The sequence below is a fragment of the Hyla sarda genome, chromosome 12 (assembly GCF_029499605.1).
Source record: "Hyla sarda isolate aHylSar1 chromosome 12, aHylSar1.hap1, whole genome shotgun sequence".
Taxonomy (NCBI): Eukaryota; Metazoa; Chordata; class Amphibia; order Anura; family Hylidae; genus Hyla; species Hyla sarda.
Genome location: NC_079200.1, coordinates 38,436,998 through 38,450,453, shown reverse-complemented (window position 1 = coordinate 38,450,453; position 13,456 = coordinate 38,436,998). Strand labels below are relative to the sequence as shown.

At 44.3% G+C, this 13,456-nt stretch overlaps 1 protein-coding gene across 8 annotated transcripts in view; it reads right to left on the bottom strand.

Moving 5' to 3' along the window:
- Nucleotides 1–13,456, bottom strand: part of SLC35B1 (solute carrier family 35 member B1) — a 78,624-nt gene that overhangs the window by 13,914 nt on the left and 51,254 nt on the right. For all 8 annotated transcript variants that reach the window (XM_056548325.1, XM_056548327.1, XM_056548326.1 and 5 more), the window contains 3 exons: nt 12,584–12,717; nt 9,361–9,391; nt 5,492–5,652 (listed from right to left, as the gene is read on the bottom strand). In XM_056548325.1, the coding sequence (XP_056404300.1) occupies nt 5,492–5,652; nt 9,361–9,391; nt 12,584–12,717 (326 nt within the window). The remainder of the gene's footprint in view (nt 1–5,491; nt 5,653–9,360; nt 9,392–12,583; nt 12,718–13,456) is intronic.

Here is a 13,456-nt window from a genome sequence, read left to right as displayed (position 1 = left end):
TCCTGAAAACAGGGACAAAGTTGTCATTGGAATTAAGGGAGCACATCGCGCACACAGGGCATTATGTTCTGAACCTAGCCAAGAACTAAGTTGTAAATAGAAGATAACTTCCTGAGATGGGAATACCCCTTTAACTCTTTATTATTAGATTAATGACATACCAATTAATAATCACCAACAGTAAAGGTAAGCGAGATGTCCAAAGACTGTCACCACCACACAAGGCTGTACGGTGGTGCCGCCACATGGTGCTCTCTACTTTACTATTACTGGGTTACTCTGTCCTAGAAGAAATACATCTAGTAGCACAACATCTGATGGAGCACACTGTGGGGGAGATTTATTATTATTGTCTTTGGAAAGTGAGTTTTAAAGTAATTGGGGGGTTGATAAATTTGGCACACATAAGATAAATACATTACATCACTTCAGAACACATTTTGTATGTTTCCTCCTCTGCAACTTTGGTGCAACCTTTTAAAAGCGTTCTCCAAGGGCAGTTTTGTAAGCCGGGGCTGACCTGGCTTTCGTTTGAGACTTTGTTTATGCCTATGTGTGACATTTGCTCTTCATAAATTTGTCACCACCGCAAAGTGAAAACTGAAAGTTGCTTAAAGGGGTACTCCGGAGAATTTTTTTTTTTTTTTAATCAACTGGTGCCAGAAAGTTAAACAGATTTGTAAACTACTTCTATTAAAAAATCTTAATCCTTCCTGTACATATTAGCTGCTGAATACTACAATGGAAATTCTTTTCTTTTTGAAACACAGAGCTGTCTGCTCACATCACGAGCACAGTGCTCTCTGCTGACATCTCTGTCCATTTTAGGAACTGTCCAGTTGCACACGCCCTCGCGTCCCGTCACTTAAGGACGGAGGGCGTATCGATACGCCCTCCGCATTTCCGATCACCGCCGCTCGCCGGGCTGTGATCGGACCGGGATGACTGCTGATATCTATCAGTAGGCATCCCGTGGCAATGCCTAGGGGGGTCCTGAGACCCCCCCATGTCAGCAATCGCGGCAAATCGTTGGTCAATTCAGACCAGCGATTTGCCCGCAATCCGTGGTAATCGGGTCACTAGTGACCCAATTTCCCGGAAAATAAGCATGATCGGAGCTGACAGAGACAGCTCCGACCATCCTAAATGATAGGAGCAAGGTGGCAGTGTTGCCACCCCCTCCTATCCCCTGCCATTGGTCGGTCAGGCTAGAGTTCATTTCCCCCCGCTCAGCCCACCGATCGAAGTCGGGGCAGAGCAGGGGGGGTGGGGGTGAACACATGCGGCGAGGGGGGAGCATGGCCCGGCTTATCCGGACCCGTGGAGGCATCTTGGACCAGCGGCAGCGGCGGCGACGACATCAGCAGCACAGCAGTTGGAGCGGCCGGAAAGTGCGGCGTGCAGAAGGCTGCAGTGAAGATCGCGGTAAGTGATCTTCTCTGTGGCCTTCTAAAAGCTGCAAAACTCTATAGTGGTCTCTAAACTGTGGTCCTCCAGATGTTGCAAAACTACAACTCCCAGCATGGCCAGACACTCAGGGATGCTGGGCGTGTAGTTCTGCAATATCTGGCCCTTCATATGTTGCAGAACTACAACTCCCAGCATGCCTGGACAGTCAGGGATGCTGGGTGTGTAGTTCTGCAATATCTGGCCCTTCATATGTTGCAGAACTACAACTCCCAGCATGCCTGGACAGTCAGGGATGCTGGGTGTGTAGTTCTGCAATATCTGGCCCTTCAGATGTTGCAGAACTACAATTCCCAGCATGCCTGGACAGTCTGGGCATGCTTGGAGTTGTAGTTTTGCAACATCTGGAGGGCCACAGTTTGGAGACCACTATTTAGCGGTCTCCAAACTGTTCTTCCCCTGTTGTTGCATAACTACAACTCCAAGCATGCCCAGACTGTCCAGGCACGCTGGGAATTGTAGTTCTGCAACATCTGAAGCGCCAGATATTGCAGAACTACACACCCAGCATCCCTGACTGTCTGGCCATGCTGGGAGTTGTAGTTTTGCAACAGCTGGAGGCACATTGGTTGGAATCACTGAGCTAGAGTCTGTTTTCTAACTATGTGGTTCCCCACCAGTGTGCCTACAGCTGTTGTAAAACTACAACTCCCAGCATGTACGGTCTGTCAGTGCATTCTGGGAGTTGTCATTTTGCCACAGCTGAAGGTTTTGGGCATGCCCCCCCCATGTGAATGTACAGGGTACATTCACACGGGCGGGTTTACAGTGGGTTTCCTTCAAGAAGTATGAGCTGCGGCAAATTTTCTGCCGCAGCTCAAACTCCCAGCGGAAAACTTACTGTGAACCCCCGCCTGTGTGAATGTACCATAAAAACAGTACACTACACTACCAAATATTAAAAAGTAAAACACTACATATACACCCCCTTACACGTCCGTCCCCCCATTAAAAATGAAAAACGTCTCATACGGCAGTGTTTCCTAAACGGAGCCTCCAGCTGTTGCAAAACCACAACTCCAAGTATTGCCGGACAGCCATAGACTGTCCTGGCAGGCTGTAAGTCTTGCAACAGCTGGAGGCACCCTGTTTGGGAAACACTGCTGTAGGGTTTTACTGTAGGTAACCGGGTCCGCCCCTATTGCAAATTTCTTATTCAGGCCTCAAATGCGCATGGTGCTCTCTGACTTCAGAGCCCTGTCGTATTTCAAGGCAACAGTTTAGGGCCACATATGGGGTATTTCAGTACTCGGGAGAAATTGCACTACAAATCTTGGGGGGGATTTTTCTCCTTTTATCCCTTATGAAAAGATAAAGTTGGGGGCTACACCAGCATGTTAGTGTAAAAAAAAATTAAAAAATGTTACACTAACATGCTGGTGTTGCCCCATACTTTTCATTTTCAGAAGAGGTAAAAGGAGAAAATGACCCCCAAAATTTGTGTACGTAAAATGCTCTGCGGATGAACTACATGGCTCAGTAGTGAGAGAGCGCCATGTACATTTGAGGCCTAAATTTGTGATTTGCACAGGGGTGGCTGATCGTTACAGCGGTTCTGACATGAACACAAAAAAAAAACAAAAAAAAAAAAACATACATGTAACCCCAATTTGGAAACTACACCCCCTCATGGAATGTAACAAGGGGTATAGTGAGCCTTACCACCCTTCAGGTCTTTGACAAATTTTCATTAAAGTTGGACATGAAAATTAAAAATGTGTTTTTTTCCCCTGAAATTACCCCAAATTTTTCATTTTCACAAGGGGTAATAGTAAAAAAGCCTCCCAAAATTTGAAACCCCATTTCTTCTTAGTATATAAATACCCCATATGTGGAAGTAAAGTGCTCTGCGGGCGAACTACAATGCCCAGAACAGAAGGAGCGCCATTGGGCTTTTTGAGAGAATTAGGCTGGAATTGACGGCTATGTGTGTTTGCAAAGCCCCCATGGTGCCAGAACAGTGGACCCCTCCACATGTGACCCCATTTTGGAAACTACACCCCTCACGGAATGTAACAAGGGGTGCAGTGAGTATTTACACCCAACAGGTGTCTGACAGATTTTTTGAACAGTCGTCCGTAAAAATGAAAAATGTAATTTTTCATTTGCACAGCCCACTGTTCCAAAGATCTGTCAAATGCCAGTGGGGTATAAATACACACTGCACCCCTTATTAAGTTTTGTGAGGGGTGTAGTTTCCAAAATTGTATGACGTGTTTTTTTATACTGTTCTGGCATCATGGGGGCTTCCTAAATGCGACATGCCCCCAAAAACCATTTCAGCAAAATTCGCTCTCCAAAAGCCAATGTTGCTCCTTCCCTTCTGAGCCCTCTATAGTATTTCCTTACTCAAGAGAAATGGGGTTACAAATTTTGTGGGGCATTTTCTCCTATTACTCCTTGTGAAAATGAAAAGTTTGGGGTAACACCAGCATTTCAGTGTTAAAAATCAAACTTTTCATTTACATGTCCAACTTTAATGAAAGTTTGTCAATCACCTGTGGGGTGTTATGGCTCACTGGACCCCTCGTTACATGCCTTGAGGGGTGCAGTTTCCAAAATAGTATGCCATGTGGGTCCTTTTGTGCTATTCTGGCACCTTAGGGGCTTCCTAAATGTGACATGCCCCCCAAAAACCATTTCAGCAAAATTTGCTTTCCTAAAGCCAAATGTGACTCCTTCTCTTCTGAGCATTGTAGTGCGCCCGCAGAGCATTTTACTCCCTAACATGGGGTATTTCCATACTCAGAAGAGATGGGGTTACAAATTTTGGGGGGCATTTTCTCCCATTACCCTTTGTAAAAATGGTAAATTTGGGGGGAAAAAACTTGAGGGGTGTAGTTTCCAAAATAGTATGCCATGTGTTTTTTTTTTTTTGCTGTTCCGGCACTATAGGGGCTTCCTAAATGTGACATGCCCCCCCCAAAACCATTTCAGAAAAATTCACTCTCCAAAATCCCACTGTCACTCCTTCCCTTCTGAGCCCTCTACTGCGCCCGCTGAACACTTGACATACACATATGAGGTATTTCCTTACTCGAGAGAAATTGGGTTACAAATTTTGGGGGTCTTTTTCTTCCTGTGAAACACCTAAAGGGTTAACACACTTACTGAATGTCATTTTGAATATTTTGAGGGGTGCAGTTTTTATAATGGGATCATTTATGGGGTATTTCTAATATGAAGGCCCTTCAAATCCACTTCAAAACTGAACTGGTCCCTTAAAAATTCTGATTTTGAAAATTGTGTGAAAAATTGGTCTTCTAAAAGTAAAAACATGTCAACTTTATGATGCAAACATAAAGTAGACATATTGAATTTGTGAATCAATATATCATTTATTTGGAATGTCTGTTTTCCTTATAAGCAGAGAGCTTCAAAGTTAGAAAAATGCAAAATTTTCTATTTTTTCATGAAATTTTGGAATTTTTCACCAAGAAATGATGCAAGTATCGACAAAAATTTACCACTAACATGAAGTGGAATATGTCACGAAAAAATGAAAAGTAAAAGCATCCCAGAGTTATTAATGCTTAAAGAGACAGTGGTCAGATGTGCAAAAAATGCTCCCGTTCCTAGGGTTATAATGGGCTCTGTCCCCAGGGAGTTAGGGGGAGATTAATCAAAACCGGTGCAGAGGCAAAGTTGCCCAGTTGCCCATAGCAACCAATCAGATCGCTTCTTTCATTTTTCACAGGCCTTGTTAAGAATGTAAGAAGCGATCTTATTGGTTGCTATGGGCAACTGGGCAACTTTGACTCTGCACAGGTTTTGATAAATCTCCCCCTTAATGCTTAGATCAGCGTTTCTCGACCAGGGTGCCTCCAGTTTCAAAACTACAACTCCCAGCATGCCCAGACAGCTGAAAGCTGTCTGGGCATGCTGGGTGTTGTAGTTTTGCAACAGCTGGAGGCACCCTGGTCGGGAAACAGTGGCTTAGATAATGTTATGCCCACCTCTCTGATAAGATGAGCAGAACATGTCATGTGCACTGAATAGAACGGTGTCTATACCATACACCTACCAGTAGCAGCTCTCCGTAACCGAACCCATGATCATCCCCACCGGAGACACTATTCTTGGGCTTGTACATAAACAGGGCGACTCCCACCACTATGAGCAGCACGCACAGATACTTGGTCAGAGGGTATTTCTTCCGAAGGACGGTGACTCCTAAGAGCATAACTGGAGAAAGACACAGAACGCCACCATTACAGAAGGCCTATCAAACACCATACTCTCTACATCTCACTGGACACAAGCAGCTGGAGGCCATGCTTTTACATGTGCAAACCGAAAGAAAAGGGGGGCGACAAGATCCAAAGGAGATTCTCAAACATAGTGTTGAACACAGTAGTAAAGAAGCCAGAGGAGTAAAGTGCCCATCTGTTATGATGCAGGAGTCGTACCCCCTTTAGAATACGTTCACCTTTTCATATCTCAATGGGTTTACCACTGCGAGTTCCACTACCATGCACTTCAATGGGTCCGCGAAAAGTCTGCCATAGTAGCAGATGTGCAGACTAGAGATGAGCGAACTTACAGTAAATTCGATTCGTCACGAACTTCTCGGCTCGGCAGTTGATGTCTTTTCCTGCGTAAATTAGTTCAGCCTTCAGGTGCTCTGGTGGGCTGGAAAAGGTGGATACAGTCCTAGGAAAGAGTCTCCTAGGAATGTATCCACCTTTTCCAGCCCACCGGAGCACCTGAAAGCTGAACTAATTTACGCAGGAAAAGTCATCAACTGCCGAGCCGAGAAGTTTGTGACGAATCGAATTTACTGTAAGTTCGCTCATCTCTAGTGCAGACTGACTACGTACCTAGTAAAGGGAATGGTAGCAAGACTTTTAATAGGAAACCCGCTGTGAGTTATGAACGTACCATAGAAGAGGTTTCCCTATAAACTGATGGTACTGTATAACGCCAAGGCTCCTTTCACACTATAGAATTATCCATTTTAAAGATCCCTTATAATGGTCCGTCAACAAAAATCATTAAAAACGGCCTTTACAAAATCCCATTATAGTCTATGGGATTTTTACAGTACCCGTTTTAACCCTTCATAGCCCCTTATTAATAACGGACGTTATTTTGTGACGGGAGAAAGAAAGCAAGAAATAGTGCATGCACTATTTCTTCCGTTACCTACTACCGTCACAAAATAACGTCCGTTATTAATAAGGGGCTATGAAGGGTTAAAACGGGTACTGTATTTTTCGCCCTATAGGATGCACCGGTGTATAAGACGCACCCAATTTATAGGTTTTATAGGTGCAAGATCTAAAAAAATAAATATTTTTAACCCAATAGTGGTCTTCAAACTGCGGACCGCCAGATGTTGCAAAACTACAACTCCCAGCATGCCCGGCATGCTGGGAGTTTTAGTTTTGCAACATCTGGAGGTCTCCAAGCTGCCTTGGATGTTGCTCCATCGCTGTCGCCGTGTCCCAGTCGCTCTGGAACGTCTCTGCTGCCGGCCGGGTATCCTCGCTCTCCGTCGCCGCCATCACGTTGTTACGCACGTCGACGACGAGGAAGGAGCGCGCCGGCCATACAGGGGATCCCTGAACGGAGAAGACACCGAGGAGGCAGGTAAGGTCCCCCCCGGTGTCCTGTAAGCACTAACCCGGCTATTCAGTCGGGCTGTTCGGGACCGCCGCGGTGAAATCGCGGCGGTCCCGAACAGCCCGACTGAACAGCCGGGTTAGTGTCACTTTCCCTTCAGACGCGGCGGTCAGCTTTGATCGCCGCGTCTGAAGGGTTAAATACAGGGCATTACCGCGATTTGCGATGTCCTGTATTAGCCGCGGGTCCCGGCCGTTGATGGCCTCAGGGACATCCGCGATATGGGCGTATTCGCCGTATAAAACGCACCAACTTTTCCCCCCCAGTTTTGGGGAAGAGAAAGTGCGTCTTACACGGCGAAAAATACGGTAATGTAAAAATCCCATAGACTATAATGGGATTTTGTAAAGGCCGTTTTTAATGGTTTTGTTAACGGATCATTATAAGGGATCTTTAAAATGGATAATTCTATAGTGTGAAAGCGGCCTAAGATACACCCAGTCTGTGTGTGTGTGTGTGGGGGGGGGGGGGGGGGGGGGAGGGGTTAACCTCTGGGCCCTAGAGCAGCCCTGACATTCAAGTGGACATTGTGGCCCTGATTTACTATTGTAAACCAGACTTGTTTTGTAGGGTTGTGCGCCAGAAATTCTGTCTGCCCCATAATGTGCGCCAGATTGTGTCAGAATAAAAAATAAACGACCATCTTGACAGAGAAAATCCGAAAAGGGGGTGTGGCCATCGTGAAAAGGGGGAATGTCCTTGACATTTTCGAAAAATCCCAACATATTTACTAAGGTTTCCACATAAAATGTGGTGGATTTGAGCTGAGAAAAACCCCACAGATCAGAGCCAAATGTAGGGAAAAGTGAAAAGTATAGGGAAAGCTTAGTAAATAGACTTGTAAAAACTCACAAAGAAAACTATACTCCACTCTTAGTAAATCAGGGCCTGTATGTTTCCAATGCTGCCACCAAAGAGTTAGTGCTATCTGCTGTACACACGACACAGTGATGGAGAGGGCTCAGCCCACACCATATAGCGGGGGTCCCTAGAACATACGAATAACTTGCTGCAGCAGCTCCACTGTTTAACCACTTGCTATATAACAACTGTGCCATCTGAGACCTTAGCGGAAGGAGAGTCTCCGTCACCAAATCTGCAACCCCGCAACACAATTGTGGGGTGCCAACTTCTGCCATGGCAGCCGTGGTCCAAACAACGGTTCCCATGTCTGACAGAAGCCGAGCCAGAGGCATAATACACTGCAACAGGTATTGCACTGCATTGTATAAGCCATATATATATATTTATATAATGTAATCCTTAGGCAATTCCTTTAAATATCCCACAGGATATAGTTTAAAGGGGTACTCTGCTGTTCAGCGTTTTGAACAAACTGTTCCAAACGCTGGAGCCAGGAGCTTGTGACGTCATAGCCCCACCCCTCATGACATCACACACACCGCTCCCTCAATTCAAGTCTATGGGAGGGGGCGTAACTGCCACCACACCCCCTCCCATAGACTTTCATTGAGTGGGCGGGGCAGGTCTGACATCACAAGCTCCAGCGTTCGGAACAGTTTGTTCCAAGTGCTGAGCAGCGGAGTACCCCTTTAATAATAAATCCCCAGAATTTATGTTTCTCTCAATATAAAATGTACCCCACAATAATGTCATAGTAACATAGTTCATAAGGTTGAAAAAAGACCGGAGTCCATCAAGTTCGAGTTCTATATCCTAATGAGTCCCTACTGAGTTGGACCCGCCCCATGTGATGTCACGCTCCGCACCCTCAATGCAAGCCTATGGGGGGGCGTGTCACACGCCCTCCCATAGGCTTGCATTGAGGGGGTGGAGAGTGACGTCACACGGGGGCGGGGCCGTGACGTCACAATGCTCCGGCCCTGTGATTGCCAGTAATCAGACCCGGAGCGAACATTCTCCGAGGGCTGATTGTAACGGGTGCTGCATGCAAGATCACGGGGGTCCCTTAGCGCCGGAGTACCCCTTTAAGGGTGCACTTACAATGTGCACATAACTATTGGCTGATGTATTTCTCATTGCAGGGAGCCCATGGAAGCCGCATGTCTGTATAGAATATTCCCCCGGCAGTATACAGCAGCAGGCGAAGGCATGGGAGGTTTAATTTAGTACAGAGAATCATGTGTCAGCAAAGGTCAAAGAGAATGTATTGACTGGAAGATGACAGGAAAGAAGCAGGTGTTGGGTTACACCATGTGTATCCCCAAAAGGCCAAGCGTCAGCAACATGGCTTTACGGAGAACTGAAGGTTATGCTACATGGGAGCTGCATGGCAGATCATCTTACCTGGGATAGGCTTACAGGATTTCCCCAACACCTACAAAACAAAACATGTGTTACAAATAGGTCACATAATAAAAAAAACACCAACGGAGGCATATTCTTCATATTTATAGGCGTTTTCCTACCATAAACACTAATCCCTTATCCACAAGATAGGGGATAGGTCTACAATGATGGGGTGTCTGAGCACTGGGACCCCTGGTGATCTAGAGAAAAGCCCCCAGACGTCTCCCCCCACACCCACTATACCCGAAACCAGCTTTCATTTCATATCCCTCTTCTAATATACCGTCCTGTAATGTGAATACTTTAGTACAACACTTAATACAGTGATCCCTCAACTTACAATGGCCTATGGTTACAATATTTTTTTTTAACATACAATGGTCTTTTCTGGACCATTGTAACCTGAAACCAGACTCAACATACAATGTACAGACAGTCCAGATCTGTACAATGTGGGGAGATCTAGTAAACCCTGTGCAGAGGAAAAGTTACCTAGTTGCCCTTAGCAACCAATCAGCTCGCTTCTTTCATTTCTGACAAGAACTCTAAAAAATGGAAGCAGCAATCTGATTGGTTGCTATGGGCAACTAGGCAACTTTTCCTCTGCACAGGTTTTGATTAATCTTCCCTAATGTGTCAATGGTTGGAACTAACCAATTAGAATGGGACTTCACTGGTAAATCCCCTGTATTACTAAAGTGCATGCACTGACTGGCTGTCTGGTAGCACCCCCTACAGTACAGGGAGGTACTACATGTTCTGTACGGGCGGCTCCATTTTGGTACGTTCACACCTATGCTGATTTGATGTGCAGGATTTTCTGCTGCAGATTTCAATGTAAACTAAATGACTGAGCACCGCTTCTAATCTGCAGTTACAAATCCTGCGCATCAAATCTGCACAGGATCCTGTACATGTGAACCTATCCTTAGGGCACTACATGCACAGTGATTTACAGCTTCCAGCAGATCTTTCTTACTTTTATATGTAAGGATTTGCATTATCTATATTAGTTATCCACTTATTTATTTTTAATCCTCATTTTCCCCCATTTTTTATGACATTTTTGGGGCTTCAGAACCAATTACAAGGTTTCCATGAAGTTATGGACTTAATATACAATGGTTTCACCATACAATGGTCGGTTGGAAAATATAAATATTGTAACTTAATGGACCACTGAATTCTTACACTGCTAGTATTCATTTTTTATATATTTTTTTCCTTTACATATAGATGGAATGTCTAGGTGTTGATAGGTGTCCATGTGTATGTATATATATATATATATATATATATATATATATATATATATATATATATATATATATATACACACACACATACATGGACACATATATATATATATATATATATATATATATATATATATATATATTTTATATACATTTTCTATTAACAACAACAAATTAACAACAAATATATATATATCATAAATATTCATATAGAATTGATCTTTTTACATAGAAAGGATCAGATTTATCATGTGTTTATGTCAGTTTTTTCTTGATTTTTGCAAAGAGATGGATACAGCAGCTCATAGTAAATGAAAAGTCTAAACAAATTATTGACATCATGTGTGTAATCTGGTACAAATTGTCCCATAATGGCGACAACTGAATGGAAGACAGAAAGTAGCACACCGAAAACCAACCAAGTACCCTAACCAACAGGTAGACCGTAAAGGTGACGGAACGTGAAAGCAAAACCCGAGGCGTGGGTTCAGACTGAGGGATCTCTGGATGCCCCCTTTAAAGTGGTACTCCGGTGGAAAACATTTTTTTATTTTTTTTTTTATATCAACTGGTGCCAAAAAGTTAAACAGATTTGTAAATTACTTCCAGTGCTGGGCGGTATGACCAAGAATGTGTATCACGGTATTTTTCAAACTTACGGAGGTTCCACGGTATTTGATGGTATTTTTTTTCCCACTAATTTCCCCCTTACCACCATACTCCACGCCCCCCTCCCTCTCAAATGAATTATCAGCTGCCGTGCGTGGGCGCTGTCCTGCTTTTCCTCCCCCCCCCCCCCCCCCCACCGAATGAATGAATCAGCCACAGCGCTGTCCCCACATCGGGGGACTAATCATGTTACCCGCAGGCGCTGTTCTCCTTTTCCTCCTGTGAGCCGCAGCGCTGGAAACGAATGAGTTGTGAGCCGCGGGCGCAGGACAGAGAACGGAAGCTGTCACCTCTGATCAGAAGTTCTGCTGCGCCCGCCCAATGGCTTTTATCGCTTGCAGGGAGAGGTGACAGCTTCCGTGCTCCGTCATGCGCCCGCGGCTCACAACTCATTTCCAGCGCCACGGCTCACACGAGGAAAAAGAGATCAGCGCCTGCGGGTCATATGTGATTAGTTCACAAGCGCACTGTGGCTGATAATTCATTAATTAATTTGAGGGGGGGCCCCGACTGGTATAGGGAAAAATTCATACTCTACAGAAAAAGAAAACACCGATATTCGGTATGAACCGGTATATTGCCCAGCACTAATTACTTCTATTATAAAAATCTTAATCCTTCCAGTACTTATTAGTGGCTATATACTACAGAGGAAATAATTTTTTATTTTATTTCTTTTGTCTGTCCACAGTGCTCTCTGCTGACACCTCTGGCCATGTCAGGAGCTGTCCAGAGCAGGAGAAAATTCCCATTGCAAACCTATGCTGCTCTGGACAGTTCCTGACATTGACAGAGGTGTCAGCAGAGAGCACTATGGTCAGACAGAAAAGAAATCAGAAAAGAAAAGAATTTCCTCTAATTTCCAGCTAATAAGTACTGGAAGGATTAAGATTTTTTTTAATAGAAGTCATTTACAAATCTGCTAAACTTTTTGGCACCAGTTTTTTTCCACCAGAGTACCCCTTTTAGTCACTAGTCTCTAACCAATGGCTCCCCAGCTTCTTGCAAAACTACAACTCCAGAATGCCCTGGCAACCAAAGATGTAATTTTGCAACGTAGGTTAGAGACCCATGTGCTCGGTAAATGCTTATTTCTTGCATTGTATTGCATCAACTAAAAACATAAGAAAGGCTCCCGATCTGACAGGTTCAGGTCACCCATGCATTACATGGTGACCCAATTCCTGTAGCGCCACCCACAGCTTTCCTATGTGATCATCAGCTGGATCGGATATACGGAGCAGCTTTCATAAGAAGACCTGCAAGTCATGGATGACGGTACAGTCAGAACTCACCTGTGTGGGGTAGTTTACATACTGGAGTGCTGAATTACTGGACACCATGGCCCCCAGGTAAGAGAGCGAACAGGCAGCATAGAGCCAATTCTGTGTGCGGTCAGGCTTGGCCTTAGCATCAAAGAATCGAATCACTGCAAAAGAGCACAGTAGAAGTCAATGTACACTGAATACACAGCGCCACTCCTGTCTGTAGGCTGTTTTGCATATTGCAGCCCAATCCGGTTTGCTATTTCGGGACAGGCCTTCATTTGTTATCCCAAAGGTGCAAAAGATAAAAGGGACTGCCTGATGCCAATGGGATAGGGATGTCACCAAAGCAGAAAGAGATGATGTCATGTGATACACTGCTTAAAGGGGTTATCCAGGAAAAACTTATATATATATATATCTCAACTGGCTCCAGAAAGTTAAACAGATTTGTAAATTACTTCTATTAAAAAATCTTAATCCTTTCAGTACTTATGAGCTTTTGAAGTTAAGGTTGTTCTTTTCTGTCTAAGTGCTCTCTGATGACACGTGTCTCGGGTAACGCCCAGTTTAGAAGCAAATCCCCATAGCAAACCTCTTCTAAACTGGGCGTTTCCCGAGACACGTGTCATCAGAGAGCACTTAGACAGAAAAGAACAACCTTAACTTCAGAAGCTCATAAGTACTGAAAGGATTAAGATTTTTTAATAGAAGTCATTTACAAATCTGTTTAACATTCTGGAGCCAGTTGAGATATATATATATATATATATATATATATATATATATATATCCTGGATAACCCCTTTAAGTGGAGAACAGAAGCATTTGTCAAGTTGTAAAGCGCTGTATTATGTCTCCCTATGGGGCTCTAATGTGCATCTATAGCACTGCAGGCTGTGA